This window comes from Siniperca chuatsi, linkage group LG16 (assembly GCF_020085105.1).
Source record: "Siniperca chuatsi isolate FFG_IHB_CAS linkage group LG16, ASM2008510v1, whole genome shotgun sequence".
In the NCBI taxonomy this organism is placed as follows: Eukaryota; Metazoa; Chordata; class Actinopteri; order Centrarchiformes; family Sinipercidae; genus Siniperca; species Siniperca chuatsi.
In genome coordinates, this window is record NC_058057.1 from 26,390,452 (window position 1) to 26,410,623 (window position 20,172).

A 20,172-nucleotide genomic window follows, 5' to 3' on the forward strand; every position below is an offset into this window, starting at 1 on the left:
CTGACTTCATTGCGTCCCACTTTTCAAACCAAATGTAATCCCTGGTCAGCTAATAACATGAAGTTGTGTTTTTGATCTGTGTTATAACGGCAATCATAATCTTTGCTAAGGAGGTTGTAGCAGCAAATCCCACATTTACACATTTATAGACGCCCGTTTGGTTCTTGACCGCTGCTGATCTTGATAATGGCAAAAGCGAGAATGGCCAATTATTGCTTATTACAGATACATATGTTGGTATCAGCAGATATGTTGTAATGGGAGCTTTATTAAAAAGCTTTATGTTTAAAAACAACTATCGGTTATCAGATTTTTAAACAAGTTATATTCTATAACTATTGCGCTGTTCCTGGCGTCTTAATTCTGCAACGATCACTGGCAAAATGTTTTTCTGTTGAGTCACTTACTTAAATGGGGAAAGTCTGGCACATGTGTACTATGTACACCAGTATTTTGATGCTCATCAAATCCAAATGCAAACAAAAAAAATTCTACACATCTATTAAAATAATAGATGATTTTCCTTACAAGTTGGACTGTGTAAATAAATTCTAAAAGTAATCTATTAAATGAGTTATTTAAAGATGAAATAAGATCAATAAATAAGTGATTTTGTTTTGTTGTTTAACCTTTCAGAAGAGGAGACCCTGAACATAAAGCGTCGCGTCCAGCAGAAGAGGAAACCCTTAGAGGGCTGCTGTAGTTTTCCTTCGCAGCTCAAAGCAGCCGAGGTAAGAGAAGCCTCGCTGACGCAGCAGGTGTCACACAGAGGTTAGGACTTCATTACCCAGAAATCACGTGAACTGCACACCTGTCCTTCCTCTCAGTCTCAGCTGGAGATGGTGTCGAACGCATGCAAAGCATTTTTATTGGAGTTGATAATATAACAATATGAGATGTCACCTGTGCACTGTGCCTTTCAGTGGGTTCAGGCTTGTTACCAGGCTGCTGGATGAGCGCTCCTGTCCGTCTCGTCTCTCATCCGTCTGTCCTCACGTCCTCTCCAGCACTCCTCCCGCTGCAGCTGGAGCCGCACATAAACACAGAGCTACTGTAGATCTGAGGTTTAATCCAGAGCCTGTAGTGCTTCATATTCAGCTGTTCTCGGGGACAGAACATGCTGTGATCAGCCGGTGACCTTTAGAAACAGACTGACAGTGTGACGGAAAAGCATCATTACACTGCAGCTTCGACCATAGTTAAATGAATGTAAGAAACATCCAAATAAAGTCGTCTTCCTGTATGTTATCAACAGGCAAATCGCAAGTCGTCCTTTTTTTTTTAAACAAACATCATCTAAAAGTGAAATGAATACCCTCTATCAGAGCTAAAAGATTGTAAAGGAAAGGCGGTGTTGATCTGCTCTTTGCCTTACATTAGAATAATACGCCAGACTCGGATCGAATTCCTTTTAACTTCTGAAAGGTGTCACTTGTAGTGATTATCAAATCCAAAGGGCTTTATCGGCACGACCATATTCAGCTACAGTATTGTCAAAGCACTGTATGGGCACAGACATTAACTTACAGTACATTCAGAACAAACAAACAAAAAGAAAAAATAAATGAGCCTGTATGTATGTATATAATAATTAACAATTCATAAAATTGAACAGTGCCTTTTTAAAAACAATAATACAATATTAAAAAAACTGATGTTAAATTTGCTGTTGCAGTTTCAGACATTAGCCAAAGTTTGCAATAGATAGAAAAAAATAAACGTGTTTATTGTGTGTGTGTGTGTGTGAGTCATCAGTGAACACAATAATAATATAATAAGGATAGAAGCAATACATTTATACATCACCCACAGAGCGTCATCATAGTTCACATAGTTCACTCCTCGACCCCGTTTCTAGCAGCAGGAGGCAGCTGTTTTCAGTTAGCGAACATCTAGCATCTAGCCAGGTGATGAGTGAATATTTGCCTTCATCAGTTCATTCGCCCATTCATAACAACAACTGCAAATGTGATGATCATGTTGTTCTGTGTGTGTTTTCTAACATGTTAGCTTTAACACATTTATAAGGCGATAATATGTCAGGAGTTGTGTTTTTCAGCTTGTTGTATAATCCATTAATCCGGCTTTAACGAGTGTTTTTCATTGGCAGCCTCTCCGGCCGACTGTCTACCAGACAGTGTGCGTGAAGTGCAACAAGCCGAGCGCCGACGGCACCAAGTGTCAGAACTGTGGGAACGGTTCGGCGCTGCTGCCCTGTCAGCAGGCCACGCTGTCGTCCCCGACCCCCCGGCCCCCCATCCGATCCCAGCCCTCCCCCGGACCAAACAGCCCGCAACAGAACTTCTACAAACCGGCCACAACCATGAGGGCGCCCCGCGGGGAGACTCTGCCGATTCGGATCTCGAGCACCAGGGGGACCCTGCTGCCTCTGAACAACGGCAGGTCCCCTCTGTTAGCGGGGATGTCGAGCTGCTGCGGAGCCAGAAACCCCCCCAAAGGGAAGAGGACGGCAGCTGCTCGGCAGCACGAGCTCAACGACCCCAGTGAGTAAACACAAGTACTGATGAAGAAGGAACAAGTTGCCCAGAGGAAATAAATTCTCGGTCGAGGTCGATAGCTTACGGCCCTGAACCCCAAAGCTGCACTACATATACAGATCTATAGGCTCTCTAATCACCTGACCCGCCATGCTTTAAGTGTTTAACTTAACACCCGTCTATATTCCTGGATAAAATAGTGGCAACCTTCCCGGTAGGGTGAGGGCTGTCCACGGAAAGAAGGCCAGTTATCTACGATTACAAAAGCTGCTCATTACAGACACCAGCCGGCCAGCGGTTCAGAGAAACGAGCCTATCATCATCATCATCATCATCATCGCCACTAACTGGTCTGCTGTCAAGCCTTGGGTTAAAGCTATCTGGAGTGCCTGCAGCATCTGCAGCGGCAAAGTTCTTCTAACTTATGGACACATCTCTCTAGAATACACACTCTGTCTGTAAAGGCGGCGCAGTTAGTGCAAACGGTCGTGCTGTAGGAGGAAACGCTACGTTAGCTGATGACTCAAAGTTAAGCTAGTAGCCAAATTAACAAGGCAGCAACAACAAGCTACCTCCTAACGCTGGGATCGAAAATCGAAACGCTAAAAGGATGTCGGCTAAGCAGCGAGAAAATAATGAAATAATAGAGTAGATAAGAGAAGTATGAAGATAGAAATAGATGTTGAATAGCGAGAGGGAGAGAAGTCATTACATCATGGTGCACATATATGATGTTTCCTTTGAACAAAGAATTAACTAACAGTGACTAGTTATTTTCTCTCATGCAGGCTCATAACAGCTGGTTGTTGGTCGTAGTCTTTGACAGGAGACATGAGAGGAGATTCTCGTGAAATGTAGGTTTTACCAACACGGGGGTGACTGTATAAAAGTTTGTAGCAACAACCAACAACTATGACACATTGCACACACTCAGCAGTGAGTTAAAAGATCTGTAGCAGTGTTTGTGCAGATCTTGAGTGGGTGTTTGTCCCGCATTTGGCTTCTGGCACCAGTTTTGTCAACCAGTGGGAGATGAACTGGGATTCAGTTTAGTGCTGCGGTTGTGTTTTCAGCCGTCTCAATGGGATTGCTGCAGTCAGGCGTCCAGACTGAAAAGTTTCAGGGTTTCTATAAAAACAGATTAAAATATCTTTTCATTTTTGTTTGTAAAAATCTCATGTAATGGCTGAAATTGTAAGAAATTTAAGGATGTAGTCGTTTAGGAAAAGTTTCTCAAAATGGAACGTAAAGTACCTCTAAACTGCGGTACACCGTCTGAGTAAATTTACTTTGCGCCTTCCCACCAGCGTTCATCACGATTTGAAATGCCATCACTCTCAGCCTCCGCTCTTCTCTCCCGTAACATTTAAGTCAGATTCCTCCTCAGTGTCCAAACTAAAGCACCCAGGTGAGAGCAGCATGAGCTCCTGTGTTGTGCTAAATGAATACAAACATCACTGTCAAAGGCTTCATATCGACCCGTGACGCTGTACATTGCTACAGAGAGCAGAAATGAAACTGTGGAGATCTTTTGACAACCTGTCAGGCAGAGGAGTGTCTGATTTAAAAACTGTCTGAAAGTTTTTTTTTTTTTTTTTTTTTTTATCTGTGCCATTTTCAAAGATTAATTGAAGGAATATACCGTTATTATTCCACCAATGCAAGTAAAGAACCCAAGTGGGTAAAGGTCCAGGAAAAAACTGAAATCTCATCAGTGTACCAGTGAGATAATGTATTCCCAAATGAGTTAAAGTCCCTTCAGTATAAAGCAGAACAAATTCTTCAAAACCTGTAAATTTCTGCACTTAAAGCTGTAGATACACGTCCTTTATCATCCTCATCCGTGTTGGGATTTGTGTGGTGTTTGCAGTTTTGTTTTGGGTATAAATTATAACCTCAAAATCTTCTATTCAAGGAAAGTCTGTAATACGTCTGAACTTTCTAAATGTAGCATTTGCACAAACTGCTCAGATTAGTGGGATTCACATAAAAACACAAACAAACATCACACCACCGACACAGACGTCACTGCTGCAGGAAAAGTAAACAAAACCTACCAGCAGGTAAATTCCAACAGTGTCATTTATACCCCATATTCAAAGCAAGCTGTCCTCCACAAGGCTACTTAGTGAGTTACCTTGTATAGTTCTTTACCAGATAAAAAAGAAATGTAAGCCACATACAGTAAATTAGAAATGATAAGAAAATAAGACCACGAAAAGAACCAGGAAGCTGTCAGAGGGTGCCACTGTTTAAATAAGAAAACGCCTAAAAAGCATTTGATGTGATGTCAAAGGATCATGTGTCACATAATCTCGTGTAAAATCACACGGGATTATGGACTATACTTTTCTGTTGGACTCAGTGTGATAAGGCCTCAAATCTGCATCAAAATACACATAGTGACAATCAAGAGATATATAGATTAACAGTTGTACCTTATCACTTGTTCCTCGGCTCATGGACTAACTTCCCACCTGATTTAATTAAAAACTTTAAAGGAATAGCTCAAAGTGTTTGAAAACACGCTTATTTGTTTGTTTGTTTTTTGCAAGCAAATGAGATGAGACGATCGGCGTCAATCTCGTGTGTGTTAATGGACACCAAAGTATAAATGCCTGAAAAATCTACTTCATCACATGGATGCAAAAGGTCCTGACCACTGATTTGCACCTCTGGTCCACAATGGTCTGATACAACCAGGGTTATTAAGGGACAGCTGCCATGGAATAAACGGTATAGCAAAATCTCTCTTTATATCATCTGATGGTTTCATATCGTCATGTCGCCCACCCCTAGTGTCATTATTTAAATAATAATTTTTTTAAAAGCTTAAAAATGTTATCTGAATTTGGATCCAAAGGCCTTTTGATATGGTGTTAAAGATCTGTGTATGTAAAATTAACAAGCAACTATTTATTTATTTATTTATTTACTCAGATTGACAGAAAATTGTCGTACATAGACTCAAATTTGTATTCAAATACACACAGTGACAGAAAATCACATTTTGTTTTATTCAACTAATGTCAGGGACACTGTTTCCGATTGTTTAGCTCGTAGTAATAATACCTGTCGATAATGAAAAAATGGCAAAGATGTTCAAAAATATACCCCATTTGGCAATATAAAGAAATCCTTAAAAGAGCCTTTTTGGTGGCGTCGGGTCAAAAATCTGGTGAAAAGTCAAACTACAGACAATCGTACTTCAAATGTGTTAGAAAGTATTTAACCAGAGTTGTCTGATGTTCCCCTCCCAGTCGTCCTGTCCAGTGATGACGAGGAGGAGGCCGACAACGCCAGCACAGGAAGCGTCAACAGACTGGACAGCGTTTCCCCTCGGCCCGCAGACTCCGCCCACTCCTCCCCGGCGCCCTCCGGAGGCAGAGTGGAGGCTGCGGTGAAGAGCGCCGGAGAACAGGAGGAGCTGAACACGGATTTCTTCGAAGACGTCAACATGAAGATCACGATACCACGGAGAGCCCGGATGAAAGATCAGGTGAGCCTCAGTAGCCCACCAACACCAGGAGGTCCGCACTAACTTAAAAAGTCTAACATTTTTCAGTTTTCAGTGTCAGTTTACTATCAAAGGGGAAACATTTCACATAGTTACCTTTTGATCAAGAGACAAAGATGAGATTAATGCTGACATAAAAGAAAAGAGGATAATTACAGGGGATGTATATTTTTCGTTTGCAGACATAGCCAGTCGTTATCATAATAAACCAGTCTGATGGTGTTTTTCCACAGACACGTTCAGCCGGCTCTAATCGCACCACGCCGTGAAAACACGCGCTTCCATTGCAGCCTCACGGCAGGGGATGATCGTGCTGAGCCGCACTGTTGTGCTTCTGCTTGGTTGCGGGGACGACCGCAGTCAACTTGTGACGGTCTCGGCGCTAAGACGGTGGCTCAAAACACACGTGTCTGTGCTGCAGAGACCAAGCTGTTTCCAGTAGTCTCTCTTTGTCACCTATTCTAACTGAATCTCTGTGGTCTGGAGTTTAGTTTCACTCCTGTGTTCCTGTTTATACCTTCGGATATCAGCCTTATTTCACTGTTTACTGATCGTTTTCAGATGTATCTGCAAACAGAACGTTTCCTCCTGCTGCTGCTTCACATTAAAAGCTTTCTACCAGCGAACCAGCGGGAGGCTTTTATTGTGAAGCAGTTATAGGAAATGCAATGTATTTGCCACAAAGTTACCGGAACTTCAATAGATTTGATTTTAGATTAGAATAAATTCAACTTTCAGCAGAGTAAAAGTACTGAGACAGCAACGTGCAGTTTAGCATCTAACCAGAAGTGCAAAAAGCAGTAAAGTGCAGAGTAATATACATATGTATGGAGGTAGTATATAAATGAACAGTAAGGGGTAGATATGAATATGCTAAGAGGGTTGGGGGGGCTGTGGGTCACATTTGGCAGCAGTCTGGCAAAATGATAGGAGTAATGATTTTGTGTGTGTGTGTGTGTGTGTGTGTGTGTGTGTGTGTGTGTGTTGGTTGATATGACCAGTGTAAAGTAGGCCAGTAGGTGCTGCAGTAAGTGAAGTGAAACATTAAATGCTCTGAAGCTTAAAATATTTGATGCACTCTTTTATTGAGAGTGTCATGAGTGCATCGGTTTTTAGGGAGCTCACTGGGAATGGAAACTCTGACTCATTCATCCATTATTACTGAGCCACAAAGGAGGAGAATCATTTTCTCTCTAAATAAACTAGACTTGAATGTGAAGTGAAGTAAAACAAAGCAGCGCGAGAAAGAACCCCAAAGTTATATACAGCCACAAAGCACATATTCGCCTTTTTTTGTAATTTTGCAGTTTGGAAATCAACCCCCCGAGCAGTTTTCACCGAGGACAAAGAAGCCCAAATTTATGTCCAGCAAGTGTGACAGCATCATACTGGAGTGTCGGAGCGTAAGAGTAGGAACTCTACGCAGGATGGTGACGAAGCCCGTCGTCGTGAGTACTTTGGTTTTTGTCACATTGAAATATGGCCGACGAGACTTTGTTTCAGCACTTTGAAGCCCTTGGCGCGTTATGGAAAATAAATTTGGGTCATTTTAAAATCTTGCAGGGTTTAAGTGTCTCTCAAAGTGTGAAGAAAAGTATGGAAAATATCCAGTTATCACGTCATACGCAGTTAAATGTTTTGTATAATATACATTCTCTGATATATTTCACACCTGCATGAAAATGTCTCATTTGGTAAATCAGAATCAGAAATACTTTATTGATCTCCGAAGTAAATTAAGTACCAGGTGGGTGTAAGTATAAGATAAAATAAGTGTGAAGTACCAAGTGGGTTTACTGGTTGATGATGATAATACAGTATAATAATACAATGTATACAATTCAGTATAATGTACATTTTCACAAAAATGGCCACGTCATACCCCTTACTCACCTCTGCTGCTGTTCTTTTACTAGAAATACTGCTGTTTACTCACTTTTGAATTGATTAACCGTACTTCAACACTTCCTTCAGATGTTTCCCAACTGAAGCCTCACAAGGAAGTGAAGGCGTTAGGTTCCCTGAACTGCCAGACGACTTTTATTGTGAAACTGGGTTTGAGTTTTTATTAACAGCACATGAACACAGTAAACGTGAAGGCTGCTTCATTAAATATAATCAAATCTAAACCTTAAAATATAAAAACAGTTCAAATCCAGGCTTGTATCATCTGCTTTAAAACCCTGGGTTTGTCTTTAAATTTAGGTAAATAAAGACCTTGGACATTATTTCAGCTTCTACAGTAATGTAAATACAGTACTGTTTTGTATTTGCTCGAGTGGTACATTAAGAGAACATAATTTATGGAAAGTGCTCCTGGTGAAGTTATGTTGACATAAGACGAAGAAGACAGATTACGAGCCAAAATCTTCAAAATCCAGTCAAGCGATTCGAGTCCAGAAAAACTGGCATTTTGAAAATATGAATGGAACAGAAATGATAAATTATGTTCTTTGTTCTTTGTCTTTTCAGTTTTCCATCGACCAAATCCAGCTGGAAACTGAAGGTACGAAGCAGCAGTAATGAGTTCAGTAGATGAAACGCTGTGTGCAGAGCTGCTGGGCGCGATGGCGCCGCACTCACGGCCGCCGTCGGCTTGCTGTTCGTGCTGGTCAGCAGAGATTAGTTCAGTCGCACCTGTGGTAGCGTTATGTCTTGAAAATATGCACAAATACAAGCGAGAAATATGAACCGCCAGAAGCAGCAACATATGACTCCTAATCTTGTCATTTCAAACTGATTCACGTGGAAGCTTAAAACGTTCAGCCAACATTACTTTTTTGTGGCCTGTTTGTGTTTTTTGTTACTCTTAAAATCACATATTTGGCATCACATACCATTCACAAATATGCTACTACTTTAGTAAGCAGGAAAACAGCCTTCTGCATGGCTGCATTCATCTGCAGAGGGACAATAAAAGTCTGTATGGTGACATCAGGTTACATCGGCCGATGTTTTGCTTTTATATCATGTTTTCAATCTTCTTAAAACGTCTTTTTGTAAAATGTGCGTGACTCAAACCTGTCGTGTGTTTGTCGTCAGGCCCGGAGCGCAACAGCATAGAGCAGGTCTGTCTGCAGGCGTCGGAGCTGATCTGCTGCGAGTGGTGCAGCGTCCGGAAACTTCCCGTCTTGTTCTTCCAGACGACTCCAGAGGAGTGCGTCCGCCTGCGCACGCAGCTCAACATGTCCAAGGAGGGGGGGGGCCAGTGGTACGACTGCTCCGGGGACCGTAAGTAGAAATATCTATCCATCCCTCTGTACACCTGCAAATGTAGTGTGTTTTCCTCTTGATTAAAGTATAGTAAAATGGGATTTAAAGGCCAAACTTAGGTAAGTCAGCGTTCAAGGTTCAAGGCTCAAGGTTCCAGGTTCAAGGTGCATTTATTTGTCATTCTACAACACAGGGCAGCACAAAGTGAAGGTTTTAGCCCCCTTCACGCTACACACACAGAACATATACAAATATTTAACATTTGTATAGAATTAAAACTAAATACAATATATACAGTTAATAATAATAATAAAACTTTATTTATAGAGCACTCATCAAAACAAAGTACAAAGTGCTTCACAACAAGAGAAATAAAATATCACAGTGAATGAGGAAATATTAAGAAATAAAATACATAAAATACACAAAAGCAATAAAATAAGCAGCCAGTTCAGGTAAAATCAGGATCTGCTTTCAGATAAAAATGTGTTTTGAGACGAGACTTAAACGAAGATGTCACTTATATACATGTATTATACAAGGTAGTGGTATGGTAATGTGCAAAGCCAGCATAACGGAAAGATCCATGTCATGTGTTTATGGTGTAGTGTGGAGGATGAGGAGGTGAGACTCTTTAACACAGTGATGTTATCAGACAGTCTTAATTAATAAAAGTAAACTTAACCTCATCTCTAAATATTAGATTGAGGGTGCTAGATTCGGTTCAAAATGATTCTCGATGCATCTCGATATTTTATTTGTCTGTTTTCTTACAGTTTCACTACATTATTAATAATTAATGATAGATGTTAATATGATTTAATATTAAAATTGTTCCAAGCCGTGAGAGAAATTCGGCTTTTCCTGACAATATTTTGAACCTTGACTAAATAAAGTCACTGCAGCTGTCATCTTTGAACAACATCAGCTTGTTTTTTGCCGCTTCACTAATTTTCTCAACACAAGAGACGCTACTTTTAAAACACCAACATCAACTTATTGGTGTGCAAGAAACGGGGAGAGTCTGTATGATTTAGTCCACTGACTACAACCCATATCTGCATGGCAGCCCTGGATATGGAAGACAGCATAGCTAGCAAACTATTTTACCTTAATATTTCATATATCATAAGCAGAATTAACATGAATGTGTTACCTTTACTGTGCACAGAGTGAAACCTTTGTCAGCGGGGAGAATGAAGACATCCTGTTTTGGCACACTTCGTTAAAGAAACGTTAAATTAAACAACATCAAGGTGTAGAGAGGCAGCTGATAAAGCAGGCAGCCACAGAGCTGAGCAACATATGATCTTAAATGTAGTGAAACGGTGTAATAAACTAAACCTACGGGATGTTTTTTATTTGTACTTTTTCGTGCTGCACACAGTATTCACAGTTAATTCACACGGAGCAGAGTTAGTTGAATATTCATCCTTTCTGCTTGACTGAACACAACTGGACTTCATGTCCTGCGTAGTTAATATCCTGCTGTCATTATTCTTATTCTGCCGACTTCATTTCATAATCCTAATTAGCTGCAGTACATTCCAGCAGAAATGGTTTATGAAAAAGTACTTCATGTAGCATTAATAATATAATATATAGAGAGATATTATAGAGATATCTCAAGGGAAGTCAAAGCTAACAGGGTGAAACTGGAGTGCTGTTGCAAAGAGTCTGAATATTAATATTAATATAAATGAGTGATTTCAGTTCTTGATTTTTGATAAATTTGCAAAGGTTTTCACTTTTAGGGTTACTGAATCAAGAATTAATAGCCAAAAAAGTACATTTAATGCATTTTGGGTTAAAGCTATAACACAATAACACGTTTATCCAAATAAATGAGTCTTACTAAAAGCAACAATCTGCTCATCTCTTGTTCTGCGCCGTCAGAGTCGGATGAGAAGTACATTGTTCTGATCTTCGAGAACGGCCTGGGGATGAAGGAGCAGATGATCCTGGAGGACATCCTGGGCGAGATCGGCAGGACCAACAACCTCAGCAACTTCCCCGCCAAGCTGCCCTTCGAAGAGGCCAACATCCGACTGGTCAACTACAACAAGGCTTCGAAGCAGAAGGAGGAGAAGGTGAGTGTGTTGCATGGAAACGCTGGTCCATGCTGAGTCAGCGGTACTGATCAGTAGGACTGCAACTAATGATTGTTTTCAATTAATCGTTTAGTCTCTAAAATGTCTAAAATTCCTGTCACAGTTTCTCAGAGCCCAAGATGTCGTCTTCAAATGTCTTGTTTTGTTGACCAACAGTCCAAAACCCAACCGTGTTCAATTAATTAATAATATTTTAATAAATGAATCGATCATCAAAATTGCAGTTTATATTCTGTCTGCTGATTAATCACAGAATCATTTCAAATCTCCTGATTAGCAGCTGACACTGGTCTGTAAAGATTTTTCTGCAGCTGTTTTTAAAAAAAGCGAATGTTACAGTTCCAGAACATTTGCAGGAATTTGAAGAAAAACTTAATTTGCAAATCAAACCTAGAGTGACTGTTTGTTTGTTTGTGGCTGAAATTAGTTGTTTTTTTATTTTCTTGCTCCTGACAAACACCTGTCCCCCTCTGCAGGAGAAGCCAATACAGACTCCTCCCAGAATCACTCAAGTCTCCCCGGTTACCAGGGTCGCCCCGGTGACCCCGGCCACCATGCCCGCACGCACCCGGATGGCCACCCGCCAGCAAACCAGCGCCTACTTTGAAGAGGAAGACGAGGACATGACCGACCTGCAGCCCACCTTCTCCGGACCAATCATCAAGTGAGTCACTCTTTAGTCACCTGTAAGGCTGCTATCGTTTGAAATGAGTTTGTGTGATCATTTTTTTGAAAACCTTAACCTCCTTGTTTTTTTTTTTAACAAGAAGAAAGTTCTCAAATGTTAGATGTCGTCTAAAAACAGTGACTCCTCTCCGGCAGCTGCAACGGAGCCAAAACGGGACACAGCGGCCCCCAGTGGACATTAGCGGTAATGCTGCTGTTGCTCCAGTCCCAGTGTAACAGTGCTGTTGGTGTTTGTCTTGCAGATTAATGGTGTACCCTCCCCCTCCAGCCAAAGGTGGCATATCAGTCACTAACGAAGACCTCCACTGCCTTAATGATGGAGAATTCCTAAACGACGTTATCATAGACTTTTATTTAAAGTAAGTATTTGTAGCTGATTTTCTCACATAACACAGATGCTAAGTACAGAAAGACAACCTTCCAAACAATAAAATAAAAATATCGGGGTGTTTTTATTTTCTCTGCTTTAGTTTAATGAGCCATTCCATTGTCTTTCTATATTAGATATTTAGTTTTAGAGAAATTGAAAAAAGAAGATGCACAAAGAATCCACGTGTTCAGCTCCTTCTTTTACAAGAGACTAAACCAGAGAGAGCGGAGGAACGTTCCAGACACAACAAACCTGCCGTGAGTATCCAACAGCATCAACGGAGGAAGTTTTAACGTCTGTCGTCTTCTGCTCACTGCTGAATTCTTTTGGTTTTGATTTTCCAGAATCCAGAAAAGGAAGCACAACAGGGTTAAGACGTGGACTCGGCACGTGGATCTGTTTCAGAAGGACTTCATTTTTGTTCCCATCAACGAGTCGTGAGTCTTCAGTTTGACAAAACACAGAACTTGAATTCTGTCCTGCTCTGTTTTTAAAAAAGGGGGGGCCGTAACTTAAGTACTGTAACAAGTTTGAACTCTTGTTTTCTCAGAGCTCACTGGTACTTGGCCGTCATCTGCTTCCCCGGTCTCAAGGGTCTGGTGTACGAGCAGAACCCGCTGTACCACGGCCCGTTTCCAGCCTCCACCTCGGCTGCAGATCCCCCGTCAGAGGAGAACATCCCGGACCACTGTTGTCCTCTGTCCCCAGATGGGCTGGACAGCTCCTCGGAGAACCCGTCCCCAGGCGTCCCCGAGGCGTCCGCAGAGGGTCAGACCGACGGCGACCCCCTCAAGGACAACGCAGCCTTCACAGAGGGGCGACAAGAGCCTTCCAGCATCCCTGCAGAGCAACAATACACAAGTGAGTCGCCGAGTTTTTCCAATTTTCGACTGTATTTTATTGAAGTTGTACGGCGGAGAACCCAGGAGCTTTTCATAATGCAGCGTAGACTTTTAACCCATGAGCTGACATTTTGACAACAGTGCTTCTTTCGAGCTGTTGCCGCAAACATCAGCTCATGGAATAAGATCTACACTGCATATCCGTCCTTCTGAAGTGCCCCTGCTTACCTGTTTGCTGCCTTACGTTTATCAATATGTATTGAGCGATAGAGCACAAGCTTTACATTGGACTCCTTGTACACCTGCTTTGGGTTCTTTTGTTAAATGGGGGAAAAAGATTAGAGTAGAAAGCAAAGAGTAATCGTAGAAAAACATGTTTGTATTTGTCAAAATAAGATATAGAGAAAATATAGTAATGCCAACAGTAGTAGTTTGGTATCTGTACCAAAACTCATATCGGAAGTGCAGCAGCACTATTACCAAAAACACTTAAAGTGGCTGCAGTAACATACACGCAGCTTGATGGGTGGTTTTTACACGTTTCAGGACATTGACTACAAATCATGCACCGTATACATTAAATTCCTCTTAAATTTAGTTGAGATTTCACCGTGTGGTAATGTATTTGCAAGCAGGAGTTGTTTAAAAACTGTTCTTTGTAAAAAGTTCTGACATGCAAGATTTAATAGAGTAATATTTTCATAAGGTATAAACGGTAATGAGCAAAAATAGATGGTGAAACGGATCATGTCAGTTTAGTTTTTTTTCCTACAGTAAAAGTTGGTAAAACTTCGATCTTAGAGTTTCCATTAATGCACCATCAAAGAAGAGCTTTCAAAACAGTTGTTGTTATATATATTACTTCATTCAAGCAACTCTCTGCAAGCTGATTTTCATGCTGTGGTGAAACAAATGGATATGAATTGATGACTGGAACGATTCGATCTAAAAACATGTTGGTCGGTTCTGAAGTGAAAGCTGTGAGATGTTTCCCTGACGCAGTAATCTGAGTTATCAGCATGAACCAGGTATCTTGACCAAGTGTCTCACAAGCAGAGTTTAAGGTTTAAACCTGGTTTTTCTGATTTCAGTTTTGACATTTATCAACTACACAAAATCAGAGTTTCTGCAGTGTTTTTTTCCTACAGTGCTCCTCTCAGGAGAGTCAGTTTTATTGCCGCCACTCAGAAACTGATTTTGGTCTTTAATCCGTTTCCAAGAAGCAATTAAAACGTCTGAAAAATCACATTTAATACTCTTAGACGTGCAGATAAACGCTGATAAAAACAGAACACATTAAAAGTGTTTTTTATGTAACAGCTTAGTGGTGTTTTTTGTTTGTGGTTGGTATTTTTAGGTGGGTTGCACAGAATCAGTGTTTGCTACGGTTCAGGAAAAGGAGACGACGACACCTTCACCTTCTCCGATGACCAAAGCTCCGGTCAGGTACTCAACTCTCTTTACTTCGTGGATTTACTCTCCGTTTGTCTTGTTCACCCCAAATCATTCGGCCTCCGTCATCTGTCCGTTAATTCGTTAATGAGTCGTTAATGTCGGTGAATGTTTTGTCTCCAGGACGAGTGCAGTGAGGACGGGACTCTGGCTGAAGACACTCTCAGCTCCGACACCTCTGCTTTGGCCTCCAAACAAAACCTCTGCAAACAGTGAGTTGATGCAGTCCTGCCTTTCCACCTGCAGGTGGCACTGCTGCTCCGCTGAAACAAGCGCAGCAGCGTGAGCAAGTGAAAATGTTGATGTGAGATTTGTTGCAATGGTGGATTGTTAACTTAGTAGTTTTTTCTTTTTCTCCTTCAGGCCTTGTATCCTCATCATGGACTCCCTGCGAGGTCCGGCCAGGTCGACTGTGGTGAAGACTCTGAGAGAGTGAGTGTCTGCTGCTGCGCCTGATAGCATTTCCAAATAGGGACTTTCCAGAGATTTTATAGATTTTATTTTATAGATTTATCTGATTTAAGAGCAGTGGTTCCCAAACTTTTTGTCCCCATAAAACAAAGCAATGTCTACTTGTGACCCCTTGTCATAGGTATAATATAGTACGCATTAGCCTATGCGTGGTTATCCCTCCTCAGATTGTTTCATTTGAATATTTTTTTTATAAACCTGAAGGGATCAAGCTATCCGGTGTATCACAAGAACATAATACATAATCAGAAAACGTTTTTTGATTCTTTGCTATCCCATTATCATCTCAAGACCCTTCAGATACATATTGCGACCCCTTTGTGGGGTCTGACCCACAGGTTGGGGGTCACTGTTATAGAGCAGAGGGTAGGTAGAAGGCACGAGAGCGCTGAAGCTGCTCACCGTGTCGGTAAACAGCTGCAGTGGCTGTGACACGGAGCTTATGGAGGTAATTAAGCTACTTAAGCTACTTTTTCTCGAAGCCATAATTCAGATCTGAACACACAGACATGATACACTTGGTTTTAGATTCAGTGTGACATACACTTTCCGAGGATATAGTTATATAAATCCATAAATCTGCTTAGAAATCATAAAAAAAAGACACTCCTTTTTAATTTCAGAACTTGCTTGAGAATCATCACGTTTTTAAGTTTTCTTTAGGATCACAGTAATCCAGTGAAAGTTGTCTGTACATCTGTGAGTGCTCTGCAAACAGGAAGTGCTAATAGATAATTCCTCATACTTTAGTGCCAAAATGTAAACAAATATAGGCTTAAAAAATACAGGGCTTAAGTTGTAGCCAATAGCAGACTTCGTGGCAACATTATACTTCCTGTTTACATCCTCCAAAGCATTATGGGAACTGTAGTTCCAAAACTTAGAGCATGATTTTCCCCCAAATAGAAGTGAGACAGAGAATAACAGTGGAAGTGACAAAATCCATTCATATTAACTTTTTTTGTGCTGCACTATCAATATTTTTGGTCCCAGTGTCAGACTTTGTGTTGGGAGATGGATGATGACTTTTATACCTGGATGATTTCAGAATTTAGAAAGATAATTAGATTTCGGTTTGTTGAAAGGGGAGTTTAACATAACATAACTGGTAATAATTAAAACCAATACTGCAGGTGACTGAGACTGAGGGTGCATTTGTTTTAGGTACCTGGAGGTGGAGTGGGAGGTGCGTAAAGGGACTCAGCGGAGTTTCGGGAAGGATGTGATGAAGGGCTCCAGCCCCCGTGTGCCTCAGCAGGATAACTTCAGCGACTGTGGAGTTTACATCCTGCAGTATGTGGAGAGCTTCTTCGAGGTGAGAGGAGGAACTTTAAACACACTTTAATTAAACATCCTCCAACTCTAAACCTCGCCTTTTTTACTTTTTGTCTGATTTTTATTAGCACTTGATTTGGCTTGTTGAGTTTGCGTTTTTTTTGTTTTTACTACTTTCTCTTCCTTGTTGTTTGTACTGTAATGGCTTTTTGTTTTTCAGTTCAGTTAACTTCTTAAGTAGTCATGGTCCATTTTATTCACATTTAAATAATGTTTAAAACAAATTCATTGACATTCTAAGGACTAAAATGGTGAAGTCCAACTGTTAACTATTATTTTTGTAAGTCAGTCCGTCTCTCAATACTTTCCGACTTCCTGTCTGTGGCTCTCAGCTCCGAGCTCATTGGTTCCTACTGAAGACATAAATCAAATACCTCACAAATATAAAGTTTTAAAAAAGGCTCAGTATTTTTCCTCAAACAGCTGCTCTCTGTAGTTTTTATCAAACAAACAGGAGGAAATAGTGCATCTGTTGGGGACTATTGTCAGCGGCGGATGAATTCCCATGTGGTGCTGTAGTGAGTGTTTGGGGCAGCAGGACGGTGTGTGTGGGACTGAGTCAGAATAAACTACAGTGTGTGTGTTCATGGTGATGAAGGAACAACAGAGCGGCTCACTGATGTGTTTTAATAGTTTCTGGACAACGATGGAGGAAGAAGATCCATCAGCTGTGATACTCACACTACACCTGTTAACAGATACATTCACTGCTGGTTTGAGTCTTTTCATGGGATTTGTTGACAATAAGAGAAATATAGAATATCACCAGACTTATCCTTTGAATATTGGCCATTTGGACTTCCATGCCATCCTGGTTTGATCATAAAATAATACATTTTCTTTTGTCTCTTTTTATAAAGAATCCGATTCCCAGTTTTCACCTGCCGGTGAACCTGTCCGAGTGGTTTCCTCAGCAGCGGATGAAGACGAAGCGCGAGGAAATAAAGGAGCTGATCCTGAAGATCCAAGAGCAACAAGAACTGGAAAAGAAGGAGCCCGACCAGGTCAAGGCTCCGCCCGGCTCTCCCGAAGAGCCTGAGATTGAAGAGACTTCTGGGTCGACGGGCCGGACGCCAAACCTACCCATCAGCCCCTGAAAAGAGCCCACCCTCCTCCTCCTCCCCATCACCCCCAGGCCCGGCGGGGGGGAGCCGATCCTGATTGTACGCTGCTGGTTTCACTTCAACACGTCTGAAACTATCCTTAACTCCCTCCATTAACCACAGACATCAAACACCTTTAAATTTGTATTGAATAAAACATGAACTGTAAATATGCTGGAGTTTTTCCCGCTGCCTTTGTAATTTACTGTTTTATGACTCAGTCATGAAGTGGCCCATTAAGTTATGTTTTCATAGATGTTCTTCTCTCCAGGAGGATCTGTGCAGAAGATACTGTTGCGCTCTTGCATCTTTATTTTTTATGCTTTCTAGTTGTGTAGAGGAAGACAAAAACTATTAAAAAAAAAAAAACATAGAGGAAGTTGCTGTTATTTGTAAGTTAACAATCCACCTGTCAGAAAGTTGACTTCCAGCTCTCGAGTCACATACGTAGTTCAGTGCTTGTGTCTCTTCGATGTGGAGTGGATGAATTTTCAGCATTAAAAGTGACCCTAGATGCAAGAGCACTTCCTTTGCCTTAGCTTTTTCTTTGTGCTGTGTGCCATCGGAAAGTCCTGAATAGAACTTAGATGGTATTTTCTGTGCGTGCGTGTGTGTGTGTGTGTGTGTGATCATTGATCATTTTGTAAGTTGCTACACATACAGTACACTATGCATTTGATTATTTCCAGGTCCTGACAAAACGCTGCGCTTTGACAAAGAAGGGACAGAATTTATACACTGAGGCAGTTTTCAAAGAGCTTAACTTGCACATTTTCTTTCAAAAAAACAGAAAACATTTAAGAATTGAAAACAAATGTACATGAAAGATTGTCAAAAGAATAATTAATTTAAGAGTATACATGAAAATATATGTATACTGTATAGTGCAAATGTAGAGGCACGCCTGAAAATAAAAACACAACACATTTTTAGTCTGCTCTTCAACTTATGTTGATTTGTTTTAAATGTATTAAAACTGAACGGGGCTGTTGCTCGGTCGTTAGCTTAGCTGCAGCTTAAGGTTTAAGACGAGTTGTCTGGAACAAAAACTCCCCGTTGCTGCAGATTAAACTACCTACTGTGTCCTGTAGAAATCACCTAAAGGCCTTTAATCCGAGGTTTAATTTAAGCCTGCTGCAGACAGAGGTTAAGAGAGGTTTATGGTCATAGTTTTTAAAATCATTTTATAAATTTCTAAAAGTTAAAACATTTCACCGTGTGATCTTATGAAGACGGCACCATCAAAGATTTCAAATCGATGTAGTTGTGCAACTAGAAAAAGCTCAATTTTAAGAAGAAAATTGCTTGTCTATGCTGAATATTGCAGGTGTAGACACTGTAAATGGTTTAAAATGTCTTAAAATATTAATTGTTGAAAACAGTTGAATTGTCAGTTGACTAGTAAGTACTGAAAGCAGATGAAGTGTAAGAAATGGAAGCAGTTTAAATGTCAGTTGAACTGTAAACAATGAAAGTGAAGAGATAGCTGAAGTCTGTGCAGTAAATAGTTCAAGTGTCAGTATGTAAGCAGTGACATTTTAAATAGTTGAACAAAAAATGTATCGGTTACCCACTAAACAGGTTAAAATGTGAATTATTTGCATGTGAAATATTGTCTTGGAGTTGCAGCTCAAAGGTTCGGTGTGTAAGATTTAGGGGGATCTATTTGCAGATTATGGCGATAATGTTCGTAAGTATGTTTTCGTTACCTTAGAATAAGCCCTTTATATCTACAGAGGGAGCGGGTCCCCTTCCACGGAGGCCGCCATGTTGGACCGCCATGTTTCTACAGGAACGGACAAACCAAACTCTGGCTCTAGACGGGGCCGTTCGCGTTTTTTTGCGAGTTTCGCGGCCACCGTAGTTTCTCCTCCACGCTCGGAAGGGGAGGGCGAGGCGAGCGGTGTTCAAATGGTTGCAAACTGCAATTTCACCGCTAGATGCAACTAAATCCTCCACACTGGACCTTTAAGTTAAAACTCTTAAAGGAGTTGAGGAGTCATTTAAAGTGTAGGAGATGAAAGCAGTTGAAGTGTAATAACTGAAAGCATTTTTCAAGTTTATTCCTGAATTTCATTTATTTTTTTTAAATGCAACTATAAATTATTTTATTTATTTTTAAAAACCACTAAGTTGTTCCAGTATTGTTTCAAAATTCTTCTTTTGGCAGTTTCTGATAAAGTCGGCTGAAAACAATTCCCTTAATGAACCAATCCAGTCAAGAAATGAAAGCTGCACACTGGTGACACCAAGTGGTAAAAAGATAAAACAGCTCTTTCTACAAACATCCAGGTTCGTGTTAATCAAGATAACTCCGTAACTCTGCTGGTAAATCACCTGGTCAAATACAAAATAATGTGATACTTCATGAGATCGTCTGTCAGTCCTACACGCTTCTCTGTCTCTTAGCATCAGTCAAATGACTAAAACGTAAATGCAGACCGGTGCAGAGTGCTGTTTTAAAGGCCGGCGTGTGTCCTGCTGTCTCAGGTGGCTTGTTATGAAATGCTGCTCTCAGCTTTCAGTCTGGTGTCGAGTCACGTATTCTTGGACTTACCCAGTGTTACGTTACT

At 40.8% G+C, this 20,172-nt stretch overlaps 1 protein-coding gene across 5 annotated transcripts in view; it reads left to right on the plus strand.

Moving 5' to 3' along the window:
* senp6a (SUMO specific peptidase 6a) overlaps positions 1 to 18,123 on the plus strand; it is a 38,315-nt gene extending 20,192 nt beyond the window's left edge. For 4 of the 5 annotated variants that reach the window (XM_044169269.1, XM_044169265.1, XM_044169266.1 and 1 more), the window contains 17 exons: positions 637 to 731; positions 2,111 to 2,504; positions 5,759 to 5,997; positions 7,323 to 7,463; positions 8,488 to 8,521; positions 9,058 to 9,246; positions 11,125 to 11,318; positions 11,816 to 12,003; positions 12,269 to 12,385; positions 12,531 to 12,653; positions 12,741 to 12,833; positions 12,947 to 13,257; positions 14,596 to 14,684; positions 14,814 to 14,902; positions 15,054 to 15,122; positions 16,326 to 16,476; positions 17,357 to 18,123. In XM_044169269.1, coding sequence (XP_044025204.1) covers positions 637 to 731; positions 2,111 to 2,504; positions 5,759 to 5,997; positions 7,323 to 7,463; positions 8,488 to 8,521; positions 9,058 to 9,246; positions 11,125 to 11,318; positions 11,816 to 12,003; positions 12,269 to 12,385; positions 12,531 to 12,653; positions 12,741 to 12,833; positions 12,947 to 13,257; positions 14,596 to 14,684; positions 14,814 to 14,902; positions 15,054 to 15,122; positions 16,326 to 16,476; positions 17,357 to 17,593 — 2,753 coding nt within the window. In that variant the 3' untranslated portion in view covers positions 17,594 to 18,123. The remainder of the gene's footprint in view (positions 1 to 636; positions 732 to 2,110; positions 2,505 to 5,758; positions 5,998 to 7,322; positions 7,464 to 8,487; positions 8,522 to 9,057; positions 9,247 to 11,124; positions 11,319 to 11,815; positions 12,004 to 12,268; positions 12,386 to 12,530; positions 12,654 to 12,740; positions 12,834 to 12,946; positions 13,258 to 14,595; positions 14,685 to 14,813; positions 14,903 to 15,053; positions 15,123 to 16,325; positions 16,477 to 17,356) is intronic. The other variant, XM_044169268.1, reaches the window with a different exon arrangement.
* The last annotated feature ends 2,049 nt before the right edge of the window (positions 18,124 to 20,172 follow it).